The sequence below is a fragment of the Salmo trutta genome, chromosome 9, assembly GCF_901001165.1.
Source record: "Salmo trutta chromosome 9, fSalTru1.1, whole genome shotgun sequence".
In the NCBI taxonomy this organism is placed as follows: Eukaryota; Metazoa; Chordata; class Actinopteri; order Salmoniformes; family Salmonidae; genus Salmo; species Salmo trutta.
This window is the reverse complement of record NC_042965.1, coordinates 12,134,183-12,153,884: the sequence shown is the minus strand read 5'-3', so window position 1 is coordinate 12,153,884 and position 19,702 is coordinate 12,134,183. Positions and strand designations below refer to the sequence as shown.

At 47.2% G+C, this 19,702-nt stretch overlaps 1 protein-coding gene across 2 annotated transcripts; it reads right to left on the bottom strand.

Moving 5' to 3' along the window:
* Nucleotides 1-321: 321 nt before the first annotated feature.
* LOC115199895 (ADAMTS-like 2) lies at nt 322-18,382 on the bottom strand. 2 transcript variants are annotated; one of them, XM_029762430.1, is made up of 19 exons: nt 18,308-18,382; nt 15,453-15,819; nt 14,910-15,052; nt 14,680-14,755; nt 14,263-14,365; nt 14,002-14,147; nt 13,660-13,783; nt 13,284-13,364; nt 11,077-11,252; nt 10,087-10,414; nt 9,004-9,358; nt 6,666-6,769; nt 6,467-6,593; nt 6,071-6,284; nt 5,656-5,811; nt 5,340-5,510; nt 4,880-5,056; nt 1,088-1,232; nt 322-678 (listed from the first exon to the last, which is right to left on the bottom strand). In XM_029762430.1, exons 2-19 carry the CDS (start codon nt 15,552-15,554, stop codon nt 557-559), a joined length of 2,850 nt encoding a protein of 949 aa, XP_029618290.1. In that variant the 5' UTR covers nt 15,555-15,819; nt 18,308-18,382; the 3' UTR covers nt 322-556. The 2 variants fall into 2 exon arrangements, with proteins under 2 accessions (XP_029618290.1, XP_029618291.1); XM_029762431.1 differs by having other exon boundaries at nt 15,453-15,555.
* Nucleotides 18,383-19,702: the final 1,320 nt, after the last annotated feature.

Genomic DNA, 19,702 nt, shown 5'->3' with positions numbered 1-19,702 from the left:
TTGGGGGGGGTAGTAGTAGAGTAACCTATTGGGGGGGTAGTAGTAGAGTAACCTATTGGGGGGGTAGTAGTAGAGTAACCTATTGGGGGGGTAGTAGTAGAGTAACCTATTGGGGGGGTAGTAGTAGAGTAACCTATTGGGGGGGTAGTAGAGTAACCTATTGGGGGGGTAGTAGTAGAGTAACCTATTGGGGGGGTAGTAGTAGAGTAACCTATTGGGGGGGTAGTAGAGTAACCTATTGGGGGGGTAGTAGTAGAGTAACCTATTGGGGGGGTAGTAGTAGTAGTAGTAGAATAACCTACTGGGGGGGTAGTAGTAGAGTAACCTATTGGGGGGTAATAGAGTAACATACTGGGGGTAATAGAGTAACCTACTGGGGGGTAGTTTGTCGACTAGTACTCTGGGGTAGAGGGCTCTTTGGCTGGAAGTAAGTGGGTTGTGGGTATGGGTTTGCAGTGGTTGGAGGTAAGGGGTTTGTGGGGGTCTGCTGGAGGTAGGGGGTGGGGGGTGGGGGTTGGAGAGCTGCAGGGTAAGGTTTCGTAGGTGTCAGGCAATACTAAGAGGCGTGCTGGGCCCTGCAGGAGTGGCAGCAGGCCTTGCTGTAGTACCAGTGACTGCACAGGTTCACCTTCAGAGCCAGAGAGCAGTTGGTGGTGGGACGGTCCTGACAGCTCTCATCTGCATGGCAGAGAGACATATATGGTATGTTCAATGATATGGAAAAAGTAGCCTCATCACGATCCGAAAATACTGTAATGATAAACCTATCAATGAATTAATGAATTAATTAATCAATCAATGCCTTTTTACCTCCACAATCTAAATGCTCAGGACCTTAGGCTGTTATGAAAGAAAGAGGTTTACTTAAATAATACAATAAAAAAAAGGTGCTTTAAACATGCTGTACTCCGCGGTTGACTTTTGCCTGTGACTAGACTGTAACTCCTAAAGTTGCCAGAGTAATTTACTGCTTACATAGCCTGATCCCAGATCTGTTTGTGTTGTCTTGCTAACTCCTATGGTCATTGGACATTGGAGTTGGCAAGGCATCTCAAACAGATTTGGGACCAGGCTTTTGCTTACGTACCTGGGGGTTCAGTGGGACAAGGTTGCAGGGCGCAGGTCTGCTTGGCCACAGGCTTGGTCAGGGGGTCACAACCTCTCACGATCTCCCTGCCCTGGTAGCACTTCACGTCTCTCATCCGGACACCCACACCACATGTCTTAGTGCACTGCGGAGTGAACACACCACACATCAGCACTATACCAGGGTTATACCAGGGTTATACCAGGGTTATACCAGGGCTATACCAGGGCTATACCAGGGCTATACCAGGGGTATACCAGGGTTATACCAGGGTTATACCAGGGTTATACCAGGGTTATACCAGGGGTATACCAGGGTTATACCAGGGTTATACCAGGGTTATACCAGGGTTATAGTGCTGCCGTTGCGCTGGGGAGCGGCGCTCCCTCACTTTTTTCAATTTGAGAATACACAGAGCTGGTAATTCAAATTCATTCTGATAAATTATAAATAAATGATATTTAATTACCACAAACATTCCATGAAAATTATAGAATGACAAACTAAATAAATGTGTAGCAGCCTATAAGTAGGTAAATGGTGGTTTCTTCCCTGTCTTCTCTCTCTCTGGGACGAATGATGAACTGTAGGCGGGTGTACAGAGGCCCGTCTGTCGGAGGCTTGGCCGGGGCGGGCCAAATCTGACGTAACAAGAACAGCCAGAGACAGAAAACTCTGCCAGGGTTTGCTAAAACGGCTGTCCTCAAAACAGTTTGTTATGGACTTGGGGCTCATGTACGACACACTTGAACTCGCCCTACTGTCTGAGTGCTTAGCTTACGGAAACGTACCACTTATATTGCGTATGCAGACAAACTGATCCACCGCATCACACCAACGAGACGTAGGATCCAACTTCACGGCGTGTCTGCCTTGATGTTCATAAAACTCCACGGACCCCCTCTATGGCGGTTTTGGAGCAGTGGCTTCTTCCTTGCTGAGCGGCCTTTCAGGTTATGTCGATATAGGACTTGTTTTAATGTGGATATAGATACTTTTGTACCAGTTTCCTCCAGCATCTTCACAAGGTCCTTTGCTGTTGTTCTGGGATTGATTTGCACTTTTCGCACCAAAGTACGTTCATCTCTAGTTTCCTTCCTGAGCGGTATGACGGCTGCGTGGTCCAATGGTGTTTTACTTGCGTACTATTGTTTGTACAGATGAACGTAGTACCTTCAGGTGTTTGGAAATTGCTCCCAAGGATGAACCAGACTTGTGGAGGTCTACAATTTTTTTCTGAGGTCTTGGCTGATTTCTTTTAATTTTCCCATGATGTCAAGCAAAAGAGGCACTGAGTTTGAAGGTAGGCCTTGAAATACATCCACAGGTACACCTCCAAAGGACTCAAATGGTGTCAATTAGCCTATCAGAAGTTTCTAAAGCCATGACATCATTTTTTGGAATTTTCCAAGCTGTTTAAAGGCACAGTTAACTTAGTGTATGTAAACTTCTGACCCACTGGAATTGTGATACAGTGAATTATAAGTGAAATAATCTGTCTGTAAACAATTGTTGGAAGAATTACTTGCGTCATGCACAAAGTAGATGTCCTAACCGACTTCCCAAAACTATAGTTTGTTAACAAGAAATCTGTGGAGTGGTTGAAAAACTAGTTTTAATGACTCCAACCTGAGTGTATGTAAACATCCGACTTCAACTGTAGGACAGTAGGCCTATAAAATGTTACACCCAAAACAGCTCCTCAGTCATTTCTTATCTGAAGCTGAATAGTCTAATTGTTTTCCTCATGTGGCCAAAACTTAACAGAGCGCGCCACTAGACAGGATATATATTTTGATTGAAAAAAAAAGGCCTACAAGCAAGGCTAATCGTTTGTTATCACCATCTGCTTTAATTCACCCACGAAAAAGTCATTCCAGAAGATCTAAAAGCATATTCCCACGGTATGCCTAACTTGGCGTTTGAGCTTATTAAAAATGTACAATATGCGTGGGCATAGGCAGACGTTGCAATCTGAGGATGCATTTGATGCATAGGCCTATTCTAAACTCAGCAAAAAATAAACGTCCTCTCACTGTCAACTGCGTTTATTTTCAGCAAACTTAACATGTGTAAATATTTGTATGAACATAACAAGACTCAACAACTGAGACATAAACTGAACAAGTTCCACAGACAGGTGACTAACAGAAATGGAATAATGTGTCCCTGAACAAAGGGGGGGGGGTCAAAATCAAAAGTAACAGTCAGTATCTGGTGTGGCCACCAGCTGCATTAAGTACTGAAGTGCATCTCCTCCTCATGGACTGCACCAGATTTGACAGTTCTTGCTGTGAGATGTTACCCCACTCTTCCACCAAGGCACCTGCAAGTTCCCGGACATTTCTGGGGGGAATGGCCCTAGCCCTCACCCTCCGATCCAACAGGTCCCAGACGTGCTCAATGAGATTGAGATCCGGGCTCTTCGCTGGCCATGGCAGAACATTGACATTCCGGTCTTGCAGGAAATCACACACAGAATGAGCAGTATGGCTGGTGGCATTGTCATGCTGGAGGGTCATGTCAGGATGAGCCTGCAGGAAGGGTAGCACATGAGGGAGGAGGATGTCTTCCCTGTAACGCACAGCGTTGAGATTGCCTGCAATGACAACAAGCTCAGTCCAATGATGCTGTGACACACCGCCCCAGACCATGACGGACCCTCCACCTCCAAATCGATCCCGCTCCAGAGTACAGGCCTCGGTGTAACGTTCATTCCTTTGTCTCACCCCTGGTGCTCTTCACTCGTCAGTGAAGAGCACTTTTTGCCAGTGCTGTCTGGTCCAGCGACGGTGGATTTGTGCCCATAGTCAACGTTGCCGGTGATGTCTGGTGAGGACCTGCCTTACAAAAGGCCTACAAGCCCTCAGTCCAGCCTCTCTCAGCCTATTGCGGACAGTCTGAGCACTGATGGAGGGATTGTGCGTTCCTGGTGTAACTCAGGCAGTTGTTGTTGCCATCCTGTACCTATCCCGCAGGTGTGATGTTCAGATGTACCGATCCTGTGCAGGTGTTGTTACACATGCACTGCCACTGTGAGGACGATCAGCTGTCCGTCCTGTCTCCATGTAGCGCTGTCTTGGGCGTCTCACAGTACGGACATTGCAATTTATTGCCCTGGCCACATCTACAGTCCTCATGCCTCCTTGCAGCATGCCTAAGGCACATTCACGCAGACTCAGGGACCCTGAGCATCTTTCTTTTGGTGTTTTTCAGAGTCAGTAGAAAGGCCTCTTTAGAGTCCTAAGTTTTCGTAACTGTGACCTTAATTGCCTACCATCTGTAAGCTGTTAGTGTCTTAACGACCGTTCCACAGGTGCATGTTCATTAATTGTTTATGGTTCATTGAACAAGCTTGGGAAACAGTGTTTAAACCCTTTACAATGAAGATCTGTGAAGTTATTTGGATTTTTACGAATTATCTTTGAAAGGCAGGGTCCTGAAAAAGGGACGTTTCTTTTTTGTGTATTAAATTTGTCAAACGTTTAGTATTCGGTCCATATTCCTAGCATGTAATGATAACATCAAGCTTGTAAAATAATATCATTTGTTTCTAAAATATTCCACAGTAATGTGGATGTTACTGTAGAATGGATGGATAGTTCTGAATTAATTGTGAATAATGATCACTTAGAAAGTTACAGCAGCATCAATATCATCCCCCTCAAAATGCTAACCTCCCCTGTTATTGTAATGGTCAGAGGTTCGCATATCTTGGGGGTATGATATTTGTAGCAAGTGAGTGTGACCGACTGCCTTTGTGAACAATGTCATGGTTGAAATGTTATTCACCTCAGACCAGGGCGTGGTGTACCACTTGAAACAGGGCCTCTCGAAGCAGGTGTTCTCATCCTCTGGCCTCTTACTGGCACCACAAGCCTCGTCATCGTGGGTCTGGAACTTCCCAGCAGTGATGCCGGCGCACTGCACGATTCTCCACTTCACACCGCGGCCACATGTCGTGTTACACTGAGAGGGAAAAAAGACTGCTTTCAGCTAATGAATCTCTAACCAAGAGAACATCAAGAAAACATATGTAGAACATCAACAGAACGTTGGGATAACCATGTCAAAACATTAAGAGAACACCAACAGAGCATCAAGACAACATCAACAGAACATCAAGAGAACATCAAGTAAACATTGTCAAAATAGGACAGAAACGGGGCATTAAGAGACCATATATGGAATATCAATAAAACATCCGACAGAACACCAACAGAACATCAACAAAACGACCCAGTTGCCTTACACTCTCCCAATCCTGAGTGAGCCAGTGTGGGGCACAGTCCTTCTCCCCACAGGGGTGGATTGCCAGGGGCTTATTCTCCGGAGAGCACTGGGATTCAGGCACCACACGGCCCTCTGGTGTCTTACAGTACACGTGACGTACCATCTTCCCCTGGCCGCATGACCCAGAGCACTGCAGAGGTCACAGTTTCAACAGGGATGACACGGCAATAACACATAGTATTACTGATCCAGAGAAACAGCCAGTGCAATCACTATTTGTATCAGTCATCAACGTACCATAGAAATGTAGTAGTGAGTGGAAGTAGTGTACTCACCGGCCCCCACTCTGACACAGTCCACTGGCGCTCGCAGGGCGGGCCTGTGCAGTTCTTGGTGTTATGGGGGCGGGTCAGGGGATCACATGACTTGGTTTCATCTGAACACCTGACCTCCCGGGTCACCTGGGCCCTGCGGCCACACTTCGCTGGACACTGTACAGGAAAGAGGAGAGAGGACACACTCACCTTCAATATCACCTACAGTTGCTCAAACAGTTGGATGCAACAATCTACCTACTATAGTGTTCCTACTCAGTCATTCTTTACCTGCCTTTGGAACTACCATGGCAAATACCACACACACACACACACACACACACACACACACACACACACACACACACACACACACACACACACACACACACAACCCCTGTCCCACCATCCACTCCCACAGTATAGCTCCACCCACCTCAGTCCACTCGGCCACCTCCCATTGGGGGCCACAGGTTGGGCTCTTACAGGCGCGGCGCTCCAGGGGCCTCTCCAGCTCCGCCAGGGTGCAGAGGTCACTGTACACAGAGCTGTCCAGCCCGGGGGACAGCATCTTCCAGCAGCGCACCAGACGGAACTGGAAGCCCTCACCACAGGTACGAGAACACTCACTCCAGCTGCTGGCCTCCCACCTGAGGGTGAGGGGATGCAAATAGAGCAGAGTTCAGGCACAATTAGATATCTTCTGAAGTAAATTAAATCAAATCTGAAATAAAATGGTAATGGCCAAGAGGCAAACATTGTTCTCAAAGAACTTTGCATCACTTCAAGAATCGTCCGACTGGTAAACAGTGTGTTGTATTCTGGTGCATACCTGGGCTGACACTCCCTCCCAATGCAGAAGTCATGAACAGGCTCAGGTCGGGTCATAGTGTCACAATGCATGTCATTCACCTCAGCGCCGTCGTAGCGAACACACATGGCAAAGGACTTTGACACTCCTGCAGCAGAAATTATAACTTACAATTTCATAAACTAATCCATACATACTGTGTGTGTGTGTGTGTGTTTACCTATAGAGCAGGTGGAGGAGCAGGGTTCCTGAGAAGACAGTTTCCAGCGGTACATGTCTGCAGGGCTCAGCTTGAAGTTCTTCTGCAGGAACCTCTGATTAGTCCTGTCAAACACAACATGACACTATGGTTTTCACAAGGTTTCACACAGTCAAATAAGACATGTCCAGGCCTTCCCAGTAAACCCACTGAACCCCAGCTCTTTCTCTCACACACACACACACACACACACACACACACACACACACACACACACACACACACACACACACACACACACACACACACACACACACACACACACACACACACACACACACACCTCACCCTCCAAATCATAACAGCCAGCGACATTCTGTTTTTCATTAATTCACATAAAAGTGACATGAACATTCTTGTCATATCACTGGCTGTTTTTTTTATAGCCAGAGCAGAGATGTTTATTTGAAAATACACAGGAACTTTGAATCATTCTTAACTGGCATATCTCAGTGTAACTGTGACTAATTCCTGCACATTTATCCCTAGAGGTGACTATAGTCTGACAGTATGTTTCTTCCCAGTCATATTTTTCACTTTGCCGCAAATACCTTGAATTATTTGCTTTTAAGTGGACCGTATCCCATTTTTTCTCCTCCTCCTCCTCCTTCCCATCCTCCTTTTCCTCTCATCTGTCCCCTTCCTCCTCCTACTCATCCTCCTCCTCTTTTCCTCTCCTCCCCCCCTCCTCCTCCTCTTCTTCTTCTCCTCCAATCCGTTCTTCTCCCCAGGGCAGGGGAAGACGGTGTGTCATGTGATGTGTTTTATGGGGCTCTGGCAGGAGAACTGGCAAAGCGGTGTTTGGACACAGTGCAGGGAAGCCAACATGAATTATAAATATGATGGAATGCTACCCCAGCCAGCCCTGCGCTTTGGCTGTCTCCTCTCCATGCGATTCTTTGGCTGTCTCCTCTCCATGTGATTCTTTGGCTGTCTCCTCTCTATGCGATTCTTTTGCTGTCTCCTCTCCATGTGATTCTTTGGCTGTCTCCTCTCCATATGATTCTTTGGCTGTCTCCTCTCCATGTGATTCTTTGGCTGTCTCCTCTCCATGTGATTCTTTGGCTGTCTCCTCTCCATGTGATTCTTTGGCTGTCTCCTCTCCATGCGATTCTTTTGCTGTCTCCTCTCCATGTGATTCTTTGGCTGTCTCCTCTCCATGTGATTCTTTGGCTGTCTCCTCTCCATGTGATTCTTTTGCTGTCTCCTCTCCATGCGATTCTTTGGCTGTCTCCTCTCCATGCGATTCTTTGGCTGTCTCCTCTCCATGTGATTCTTTGACTGTCTCCTCTCCATGTGATTCTTTGGCTGTCTCCTCTCCATGTGATTCTTTGGCTGTCTCCTCTCCATATGATTCTTTGGCTGTCTCCTCTCCATGTGATTCTTTGGCTGTCTCCTCTCCATATGATTCTTTGGCTGTCTCCTCTCCATGTGATTCTTTGGCTGTCTCCTCTCCATGTGATTCTTTGGCTGTCTCCTCTCCATATGATTCTTTGGCTGTCTCCTCTCTATGCGATTCTTTGGATGTCTCAAAAAGAAAAAAGAAGTAAGGGATGGATGGGGCCAGAAGCCAGCCTGGAGCACATTCCATTCCCCCAGCCAGCCCAGCCAGCAGCATGGGCCCTTTTCCTGATGAGAATATCCAGCCCTTTTACATGCCCCTCTGCTCCGGGCCTTGAAATGACTCACTCCAGTAGGGCCGGGACGATACCAATATCGCGATACGCGTTAGTATCGTGGTAAGGAAACAAAACACGAAGCGTATTTAACTTCTTTAGGAAAACAGCCTTAATGTTGGAAACAAACATCATTATGTTGTCATCCACAGTCACATGTAAATATTTTCCAAGCTATATTTTACAAAGCAGGCTTTTAAAGGACCAAAGAGTTTGGTCTGCTTCGTGTTTTCATTTTTTCCATGGAAAACATATTGCGATACTAGTATCGTCACAGCCCTTCACTTCAGTCCTTACTTAGAGAGAGAAGGACTCCCCACTTGGCACAGACGTCAATTCAACATCTATTCCACGTTGGTTCAACGCAATTTCATTGAAATGACATGGACGTTGATTCAACCAGTGTGTATCCAGTGGGTCTGTAGCGTTCACTCTAACCCCTCAGCTGCAGCATCACTAAGTGAAGACTATTGGAGGTGGAAGAGGAAGACCAGAGGGGTTGTGGATGTGATTCTGAAGTGATATTGTTTGGACGGGTTCCTATACCAGATAGCAAGCTGACGTTGGGCCAACATTGCCTCTTTACTTCTGCTCAACATTGTGTGGATCCCTCCTTACTCTACCTGGTTCTGTTGGTGCGATTGTTGCTCCTCATCCCTGTCAGTAGCGTCCTGTTGGGGTACAGCAGGTCTCCAGAATCATTCCTCCGCGGGCCCAGACTGAACTCCCCCAGAGAGCTGTTGAGGGGGAACAAGCCTCCCTGCTCCACACTGCTATAGTCCACCTCCAACGAGAACACACCCTCTCCCTCCGTCAGGAGCTGATTGGTTGAGATGTTGGTGCGCAGCTCATCTGGACCAATCTGCTCGCCCAGCAAGACTCTCCAGATGAGGTTCTCTGAGTCTGGCCCCTCCTCTAAAGGCCTGCTGGCTGCCGGGGCAGGGACTGCTACGCTGCCTGTGTGACTGCTGTTGCCGTCTGTTGAGATAACAAGAAGGGCGTGGAAAGATAGAGAAATGATTAAAGTGGGAGAAAGTCTTATACTAAGTCGCACCAGAGGTGTTTCCTGGTCAGGTGGTCAGGAAAAACTCCTGGTGCTTCTTTAATTAAAGAGGAATTTTATGTGCAGTTTGTGCACTACAACAAAACAGCACACAAAGCCTTTCAACATATTCCATAAGGCAGTCGAGAGGGCCTCGGTCTCACCCAATGGCCAAACTCCCTGCATAACTGTCCCACAGTCTAAGTGGAAGGGCTGTCTGAGAGCTTGGTACAGGCAGGTCGGCCTGCACTCATTACCACTCATGTTTGTGATGCAGCCATTTAAAAAAAGGAGAAAATGCCAGAGCTCTCTGAATTTTTCATCTCCCCCAGCTCCTCTTTGTATATATGCCTGTGAATAATGCAGGACTCCAAAGGGCCAGCAGCGAGGACTCTCTTTTTTTTTTAAAACAACATTTTATCTCATCTGATATCTGAGTGGTGAACTGATTTATATGGTGATACATACAGTAGTTCAGGGGGAGAACTGCACAGTCTGCAAATCGAGTACTACTCTCTCTCCCTCCCTCTCTCCCTCTCTCCCACCCTCCCTCCCTCCCATTTACCTGCATTAATCACTTGTGCATTGGGGTTATGTATAATTAGGATTATTTGTGTTATGGTTATTGTATTGTTTTTTTTGGTTTCTAGTATACTGGTGTTACCTGTGTATTGTGGTGGGGTTGGGCTGTCCTGGTGACAGCCGATGGCTCCTGTCTCCTCATACACCTCGTTGGTCTCCTGGCCTTTCTGGTCCTCTGCCCCTGCCGCCTTGGCCCCCTTTTTCAGCACCTGGTTCCTCTGGGTCTCAGGGGCCACCTTGTCATACGTGCTCCCGTTGGGGGCCACCATACTGCCCATCTCCATGGAAACCCCTGGGGCGGTGCTGTCGGGGCCAGTGTAGACGGGAGGTTGAGGGACGGTGGACAGAGACTCTCTCAGGACGGTGTACTCGTACGTGATGTAAGGAATACGACCATTCTGGTTCCACACCTATGAGGAGAAATAGCGGTTGAGGGAGGGTGGGGGTCAGACGGATTCTTTGGATTAAATGATGTTAGTTATAGTTGTCTTTTACAGTGCCTTACACCAGCGGTAATGCTCTACGTAATAAACTACCTCGGGCACAAATACAGCACAGTCAAACAGAATTATTACTGACCAGGTATTTGCCAAGGTCTTTTTTTGGATGACTTAAGAGAGAACATGCAAGCAGCAGAGACAGACCAGCAATAGCACCAGAGACCGAGAGCTCACCCATTCCCTCCTCCCTCCTATCAAACTCAGTCAATTGCACATATACAGTAAATACTCTACAGTACACGACTGCTGTTAGAGTCAGCCATCTAGCCTGCCTGCACTCATTCAGACATGGGGCTTGATTGCCAGTGAGTGAGGCCATGAAAGAAAATATAAGATACATGTACACTATTGTTTAGGCTTACTGTGTAACGCGATAACCCGAAAAGATGCGCAATGAAACTGAAGGAGCATTATCAGCTTGCAGGTATCTATCTTGCAGAACTTTTCCTTCTTTTACCCTGCACCTGCAAGCTACTGGATACGTGTACACTACTTCTAAACTAGACATCACCAGAGGCCCTGGCTGCCAGATGAGGGGAGGGAGCAGAGCAGACCTCAGCAGGATACAGTACCAGAACATTGATGGCCTGGTCGATGGGCCCTTTGGCTACGATGTACTCGATCCCCGTCTCATACACATCCATGGGCCGCCGGTATTTGAAGACAGTCCCTGCCGCATGGAAGTTCTGGGGGCTGTCCACCTTGTAGTTCCCATTGAAGAAGAAGTTCCCCGCCTGATCGGTCACAGCTGTGGGGGGATAGGATAGAACATAGTCTCATGGAGGGGATGGAGGACCATTGGAGGAGGACCGGTTGGTTGACTCTACAGAAAGGTCATATCTCTGATGTTCACCGTACACTGGAATTTCTCCTCCCCATACATGACCATAAATGGATACAGTCAATTCAAGAGATCGCGAAGGAAATGAAAATATATACAGTTGAAGTCAGAAGTTTACATACACTCAGGTTGGAGTCATTAAAACTGGTTTTTCAACCACTCCACAAATTTCTTGTTAACAAACTATAGTTTTGGCAAGTCGGTTAGGACATCTACTTTGTGCATGACACAAATAATTTTTCCAACAATTGTTTACATGTAGATTATTTCACTTATAATTTACTGTATCACAATTCCAGTGGGTCAGAAGTTTACATACACTAAGTTGACTGTGCCTTTAAACAGCTTGGAAAATTCCAAAAAATTATGTCATGGCTTTAGAAGCTTCTAATAGGCTAATTGACATCATTTGAGTCAATTGGAGGTGTACCTGTGGATGTATTTCAAGGCCTACCTTCAAACTCAGTGCCTCTTTGCTTGACATGGGAAAATCAAAAGAAATCAGCCAAGACCTCAGAAAAAGAATTGTAGACCTCCACAAGTCTGGTTCATCCTTGGGAGCAATTACCAAATGCCTGAAGGTACCACGTTCATCTGTACAAATAATAGTATGCAAGTATAAACACCATTGGACCACGCACCCATCATACCACTCAGGAAGGAGACCTGTTCTGTCTCCTAGAGATGAACGTACTTTGGTGTGAAGTACAAATCAATCCCAGAACAACAGCAAAGGACCTTGTGAAGATGCTGGAGGAAACAGGTACAAAATTATCTATATCCACAGTCCTATATTGACATAACCTGAAAGGCCGCTCAGCAAGGAAGAAGTGACTGCTCCAAAACCACCATAAAAAAGCCAGACTACGGTTTGCAACTGCATGTGGGGACAAAGATCTTACTTTTTGGAGAAATGTCCTCTGTGTCTGATGAAACAAAAATAGAACTGTTTGGCCATAATGAACATCGTTATGTTTGTAGGAACTTCTTGCAAGCCGAAGAACACCATCCCAACCGTGAAGCACGCGGGTGGCAGCATCATGTTGTGAGGGTGCTTTGCTGCAGGAGGGACTGGTGCACTTCCCAAAATAGTTGGCATCATGAGGAAGGAAAATGATGTGGATATATTGAAGCAACATCTCAAGACATCAGTCAGGAAGTTAAAGTTTGGTCACAAATGGGTCTTCCAAATGGACAATGACCCCAAGCATAGTTCTAAAGTTGTGGTAAAATGGCTTAAGGACAACAAAGTCAAGGTGTTGGAGTGGCCATCACAAAGCTCTGACCTCAATCTCATAGAAAATTTGTGGGCAGAACTGAAAAAGCGTGTGTGAGCAAGGAGGCCTACAAACCTGACTCGGTTACTCCAGCTCTGTCAGGAGGAGTGGGACAGAATTCACCCAACTTATTGTGGGAAGCTTGTGGAAGGATACCCGAAATGTTTGACCCAAGTTAAACAATTTAAAGGCAATGCTACCAAATACTAATTCAGTGTATGTAAACTTCTGACCCACTGGGAATGTGATGAAAGAAATAAAAGCTGAAATAAATCATTCTCTTTTGACATTTCACTTTCTTAAAATAAAGTGGTGATCCTAACTAACCTAAGACAGGGAATTTTTACTCGGATTAAATGTCAGGAATTGTGAAAAACTGAGTTTAAATGTATTTGGCTAAGGCGTATGTAAACTTCCGACTTCAACTGTAGATCATCAGAGATTCATTTCAGTTGATTAATGTACTTCCTTTACTGGCTTCCCACTGTCAAGATTAATAGGGATCCCATTGCTGGGGAGAATATGTCCTTTGTATTTTCTGAAAATCTTGAATAAATGTTTTGCACCTTATATGCAACATAACAACATCCCACCGTACCAACAGGGAACATTAGAGACGTGTGTATACATGGCATGGTGAGCAGGATAAGGAAGTACCCACCCAAAACATCAGCTGACTTCTTCCTCTCAATGATCTGAATGTCCCAGGAGCCCTCAGGGATTGATGTGATGAAGGAGTAACCTTGGAGACAGGAAACATCATGATGACTCCATTTTACCTGCAACTAAATAGCCTGAAAATCAGAAGAGTTGGCTAAAGAAACACATATTGAGCTTGTTGTCAGACTAACCGGCTATCATTCTCTTTCAGAGACATATTTGTGGGGCTCGTCCCAGATAGGTGTGTTCAAGGTTTGGAATAGATGGAGAGACATATCTCCTCCATCACTACCCTCTATCCATGCCACCCACCCACCCACCCATCCATCCCTCCACACACCCAAACTATCTCAGTTTGTGGTTGAACACACTCCTACCCAAAGTGGTGGCCCCGCGGCGGAAATTTCCATTGACCCTGCTGCAGCTGCTGCCATCCCCCTGACACACACCACACTTATCCAGCATGTTGGGCGAGAAAAGTACTCCATCACACCCGATTGGCTACAGAAACGATGTTAAGACAAACAGGATGATGATCATTTTGAATCATTTCGGCACATGCAAAGCAAGTTGAACGTATGACACACACGGAATATCGCAAGTAAACTGAATTATTCTATTGATACTATCGCGTGACCAGGATAATAAGCATTTCGGCCATTCTCACAGAATATGCAAAGCAATCTCCTCAGCAGATGAAGAAACAAGCGTTCCCTGACCTCACATCTGCCGTCCACACAGACCCCTCTGTAGTTGCTGTACTTGCAGGACGTTCCGTCCCGAGCAGGAACCATCAGCTGTCTCTGGCCGTCGGCCGTGGTGCAGTGCAGGTCACATGGGTTACTGGAGATATGGACATAGTCATCTGTGGATGGATGGATACAAAGGTCAGAGGTCACAGTGTAATAACGAGCTTCGAAGGACAGGCCACGCAGGAGAGAATGACACAGAGCTGACTGGGTTTATTATGGGTGTCTTACCCGGATACAGGGGTTTCCAGTGGTAGTTCCTGCCATTGTAGACCTGTGAGTTGAACGACCAGCACTGCTCTTCCCTGAAGCTTCTCCCAGAGGAAGGGCAGTCCTGCACAAGACAGAAAATATACACATACTTTTCTGTCTGCTCCATGTATTTTTAATTTTAAAATAGCTTTACAATGTATTATGAAAGGGTGTGACAACTCTAGGACAAAAGGCTGTTCACTCTGTACCTCTCCAGGACCAGGGTTTGTGGCCGCTGTACTAAACCTTAAGCAATTTGTATCTCAATTGATTACAAAAAGAGCTGTGTGGTCTACATTGACTTCTGCATCATAGGCTTCGGGTTGTGGGGTGTTGTATCAACATGTATTTTGCTAACGGCAAGAAACGGGGTGGCAGTAATAGATGCATGCTAACCTTGGTGTTACAGAGGAGGTATTTCTTCGAAGTGCCAGTGCAGGTCATGTTGTCTCTAGCAGCAGCTGCTTTCTTTCTTTAGATAGAAAATGAATGGATTTAGTAAATCTGCATGTTGAGATTTGAAGATAAATAAGCCATTTATTGAGTAAAATAGAATACAATGGAATAGAACAGGTTAGAATAGAATGGAATAGAATAGAAGAGAAACTGTCTGTCAGCGGACTGACCTCTGTTTGAGACAGTGCCTCTCCTGGGACATGACCCCCCCTCCGCAGGTGCGCGTGCAGGCGGTCCACTTGGCCCACTCCCCCCACCAGTATGTGGTGGACTCCAGCTCGTCCTCCAGACTGTTGGAGGCTGCCCCTTCCTCCTAGACACAACACAGAACCCTTAGAGAGAAGCAGCAGAACAGGGCCCTGTACACACTGTGACTAATTATAAGCATGTCTAGCCACTCTGCCAATCTGGGTTAAGTGGAGACAAGTGATATGTACTGTGCTCTCCTTGTAAAAGGTGTGAGAGAAAACAGCTGTTGGTTTTTATAAGAACACATGTAACAAAGAATAGTCTGGAGATGCGAGGGCCAGAAAGAGGGAGCAAGAGTGAGTGAGGGAACAACTGGGAAAAAGAGAAAGACAGACAAACAGACAAGCAGTGTGACTGACTGACTGAAATGATGCCAGTGATAGAGAGTGTGTGTAAGAGAGAGGCCTGAGTTGGGCGAGCATGGTCCATGTAGAGAAAGAGAGAGAGAGAGCGGGACAGCGTACCTGTCCCCTGGTTGAGAGGTTCCCTACAGACAGAGCCAGGGTGAGGAACCCCAGTAGCACCAGGCTGGTCTCCCCACATTGTTCCCACGACCAGATCCTCATCCTGACACGATCAAATATACAGAAACACCTCAATGGGACAGAAAGGTAGGAGCTGACGACTCACACCGATAAACCTGAACTAGGTACAGACAAACAGGATGGGAAGAACACTGTGAAAATGAAAAGACATCTTCAATGAACTTACATTGGTATATCTGATACAGTAGACTCCTACAGTAGACTCCATCACTGTACGATTAGTGCGAAGTAAACAGTTCACAGATCACCAGTCCCAATTCGAATACAACACTTGAATATCTGTATGCTGTGATATAAAACAGGCTTTTATAACAGTCCTCAGCTTTTGCGTATATCAGGGATCTACTGTCCTTGCAGAGAGCACTTAAAAGTGTTTCCGAGGAAACATATTCGTGCCACATCTGTGTGGGCTTCAATGTAAATGTCTTCAGACTTTTTAGTGCACTGGCAATCACTGTGTACTTGGATGAAAACCGTCAGTACCAGTCAGGTGGTGACAAAGACAGGCTGTTGAGTGAGCACAGGTGTTGGAGACAGGATTTGGAACATGGAAGCAGCATGTAAAACAAGTCTCAGTGCTGGAGTGACTAAGGTAAGTTTCCTAACTGAAGGCCTAGCCTTCCACACAGGTAGGCCTTTGTTTCCTCCACCTTAGTGTGAATGCTGCCCCAGACGTTTACTGTAAGGTAACACACACACACACGTTCATGCAAGCACACACACGCACGCACGCACGCACGCACACACACACACACACACACACACGCGTGATACACACATCCAGTCAGTGACATACACACGCTCTGACTCTAGAAAAGGCCCTCTTGCACATCCCCCTGTCCCACCTCTCCTCCTCATCAGGCCCACAACTCCAGTTAGGTAGGCTTCTTAAAATAAGCAAACAGATCGTCTAGCCCTGTTTGCAGTCTGGCTTTTTCTGGCACTAAATATTGGTGACAGGTGTCTTAAACTACCCGCTGGAACACCTGGAGTTCATTATCCTCCCAGACACAGCTGGAACGTGTCCAGCTGCCAAACTCTCTCGCTCTCTTTTTCTCTCTCTCCATCTCTCTCCCTCTCCCATGCTCTCGTTCTCGCTCTCCCTTTCTCTCTCTCCCACAGACCACGCAGTCTGTCGCCGTCGAGACAGGCCTTCCTCCTCACATGGCTTCACAGGGCCACAGAGGAGAGTAAACACAGCCCCGCGCGTCTCCCCCTAGCCACACCCCCCTGCGTCCCCCTTTCCCCTCCCGGCCCTCTGCCCCCCTGGGGCCCCCTGTTCAGGGGAGGAGGGGTGTTTTTCTTTCGCAGGCAGCAGACAGACAGCAGGCTATCCCTGGGGAGGCTGTGGGGAGCTGGGGCCGGTCAGATCGGGGCTGTCTGGTCTGGATGGAAGGCCCAGGCAGACTCATCCTTTCTGGAGGAGCTGTTTAACCAGACTGGGGCTCCTTCCTCCTTCGTCCTTTTCGTAGCAGCCTTCTCACGTTCATATGTGAAGTGGAAAATTGATGTTGCTCCCACTCAATCGCTCGTTGCTCTCCACGGGTCCTTGACCTTGCTCTGCTTATACAAAGTGCACACAGAGGCATGGCTGAGGGAAGGAGAGGAGAGGATACTGGTGTTTTGGAGTGGAGAGAGAGAGTGCATGTGGTATGTATTTGCAGAATGAGTGACATTTTAGACATTGTTTCTAGTACACACCCCTTTGGGGACGCAGTCCTCTTTGTGATAGAGTGCCTTCCACGAGTTTGTTCCACACCTCATTCTGCATACATTGTTTTCCCTCAGTGACCATAACAGCAATTGATGTGTCCTTTGTGAGTAATGGTCTAGCTACCAAATACTTCTCCTTCACACTGAGGCACTTCCAAACAGCCTACCTTCCTCAGAGCAGCTGGTGGGAATTCCTCCTTTACCAGGGAAACTTCCTGGAGCTTTGTCATTAACAGTAAAAAGCAACAGGTGGATCATCTCACTGGTGCCACTGTGCCACTCTATTCATTTCCCTATGTATCTGTTGCTCTGATATGGTACATTTCCATGTGCTTTCCCCCCCCCCCCCAAAAAAAACAATCACCACTCCTTTAACTCCAAGCAATTCACTCATTTCACTCTTGTAAAACATAATATTACAGAATGTACACGGACTCTCTCTTAGACTGGTGCTTGTTGCTGTACTGGTGCCACAATCATGGTGTCATCAATTGTGTACATTTTCTACTCAAGGTTCTAATTCTGCTGCCGTCGCCTCTCTGAGAACAAAAACCTGATAATCTTCACACGTTTAACTGGATACCTATGACCTAGACATGACTGAACACTTGTCTTTCTTAAATAGAACAACTTACATCATCCGAACACAATGCAGAACACATTATCACCTTTCCAAATCACAGTTTCATTGCGGAGCACCAAATTATTACATCACTTTCAGAAATTGAATTAGCATGAAACTGAGCCTTCACCTCATCAGTCTCTCCCACAGCAACAGAGAGCTCTCCAGACAGAGTCTGGCATCAGCACACACACTCACACACACACACACGCACGCACGCACGCACACACACACGCACACCGCTGTAGGAAAGTAAACATCATTGTGAGGATTTGTTTTGGTCTGGAACAGGAGACAAGTCCCATTGGCTCGACCTGCCACCTCACAAAACGCCAGACACACACACAGAATCACATATGAACACACACACATGCACACACACTTATGCACACTTAAACACACAGACAGGCTGGAGGAGTGTAAATATTTACCCACTCACCTAGCTGCAGTCCAGGGGCCGCCGAGCTGTGTGATGCCGGGTCAGAGTGGGTGGTGTGGTGGTGGTGGTGCTGTAGCGATGTGTGTGCAGAGGGAGAGAGAGGGAGAGAGGTAAGGTGTGTGCCTTGCATCCCTCTACCCCTCCCTCCCTCAGCCCCTCTCCTCCTCCTCCTCCCCCCCACCCCTCCTCCTCCTCCGAGCAGCAGGAAGAGAGTGGCAGTAGGGAGGAACGCCTAGAAAAACAGGAGGCTCCTGCCCAGTGCCAAGCACTGGGGTCTGCCTCTCCTGCCTCTGCTGCTGCTGCTGTATGTGGTGGGGACTCTGTCCCATTGACAGCCCAAAGCCAAGGCTGGCAGCTCAACTCTCTCTCTCTGCTCTCCCCCTCCACTCCACTTCGCTCCACTGGCAGACAGACAGAGGAAGTCGCTGTTTCCCACAGTGCGACCCCCCATACCCCCTACCCTACCCCCCCACATCCCCTCCCATCACCCCATCTTATCAGTCCCCCTCATGTCCTTCGCTCCATCTCCTCCTCAGATGCTGGTGTCTTGCACTGTGTGCTCCCCTCTTTCATCTCATATGTTTCTATATGGAGAGAACACACCTGGAAATGGCCTACCGATGTCATGAGTTTCAGAGCAGGCCTTTACCGATCTCCGAGGTGAATCCAGAATATCTCAACAAATATTTCCATTAGAAAGCATATGCATATCGAAAGCTACATGAACCAAGAGTGAACGAAAAAGAGAGAAAAAAATCTATGGTGAAAGTGAGAGAGTTTTGAGTCTCTAGAATGTATTGAGCAGCACAGAGAGAAAGAGAGAGAGAGAGACATACACAGAGGTTGAGTCTCTAGAATGTCTCGAGCAGCAGGGAGAGAGAGAGTGACGGACGCTGGGACAGGGAGGACCACCATGCCTGCCCACGACGTCTGCACCCAGCAGCCACATGTTCTCTCTGCTGCGCTGCCTCGGTGTCTGCTACGTGCATTAGGCCTGCTCTGCTACACTACACTGCTAGGCTTCAATCACATCCTCCATGCCATCACAGATTTATATGGTGATAGACATACAGTAGTTTAGGGGGAGAACTGCACAGTCTGCAAGTCAAGAAGCATGCTCTCTCTCTCTCTCCCTCTCTCTCTGTGTGTCTCTCTCTGTGTGTCTCTCTCTCTCTCTCTGTCTCTCTCCCTCTCTCTCTGTGTCTCTCTCTGCGTCTCTCTCTCTCTCTCTGTGTCTCGCTTTCTCTCTGTCTCTCTCTCTCGCTGTGTGTGTCTCTCTCTGTGTGTCTCTCTCTGTGTGTCTCTCTTTCCCCATCTCTCTCTCTCTCTAAGTAGAGGAGGAAAACAGAGGAAATGCGTCGTGGAGGGCTAACAATAGTCCCTAGGTATTGTGTT

What these genes read in the sequence shown, in the direction of transcription:
- LOC115199895 (XM_029762430.1), bottom strand. Translation starts at nt 15,554, where the DNA reads ATGAGGATCTGGTCGTGGGAACAATGTGGGGAGACCAGCCTGGTGCTA. An exon ending in GTGTGGACGGCAGATGTGAG is followed by an intron (nt 13,784 to 14,001) that starts GTCAGGGAACGC and finishes TCGTTTCTGTAG; the next exon opens with CCAATCGGGTGTGATGGAGT. An exon ending in GGGAGGGAGTGTCAGCCCAG is followed by an intron (nt 6,285 to 6,466) that starts GTATGCACCAGA and finishes CCTCACCCTCAG; the next exon opens with GTGGGAGGCCAGCAGCTGGA.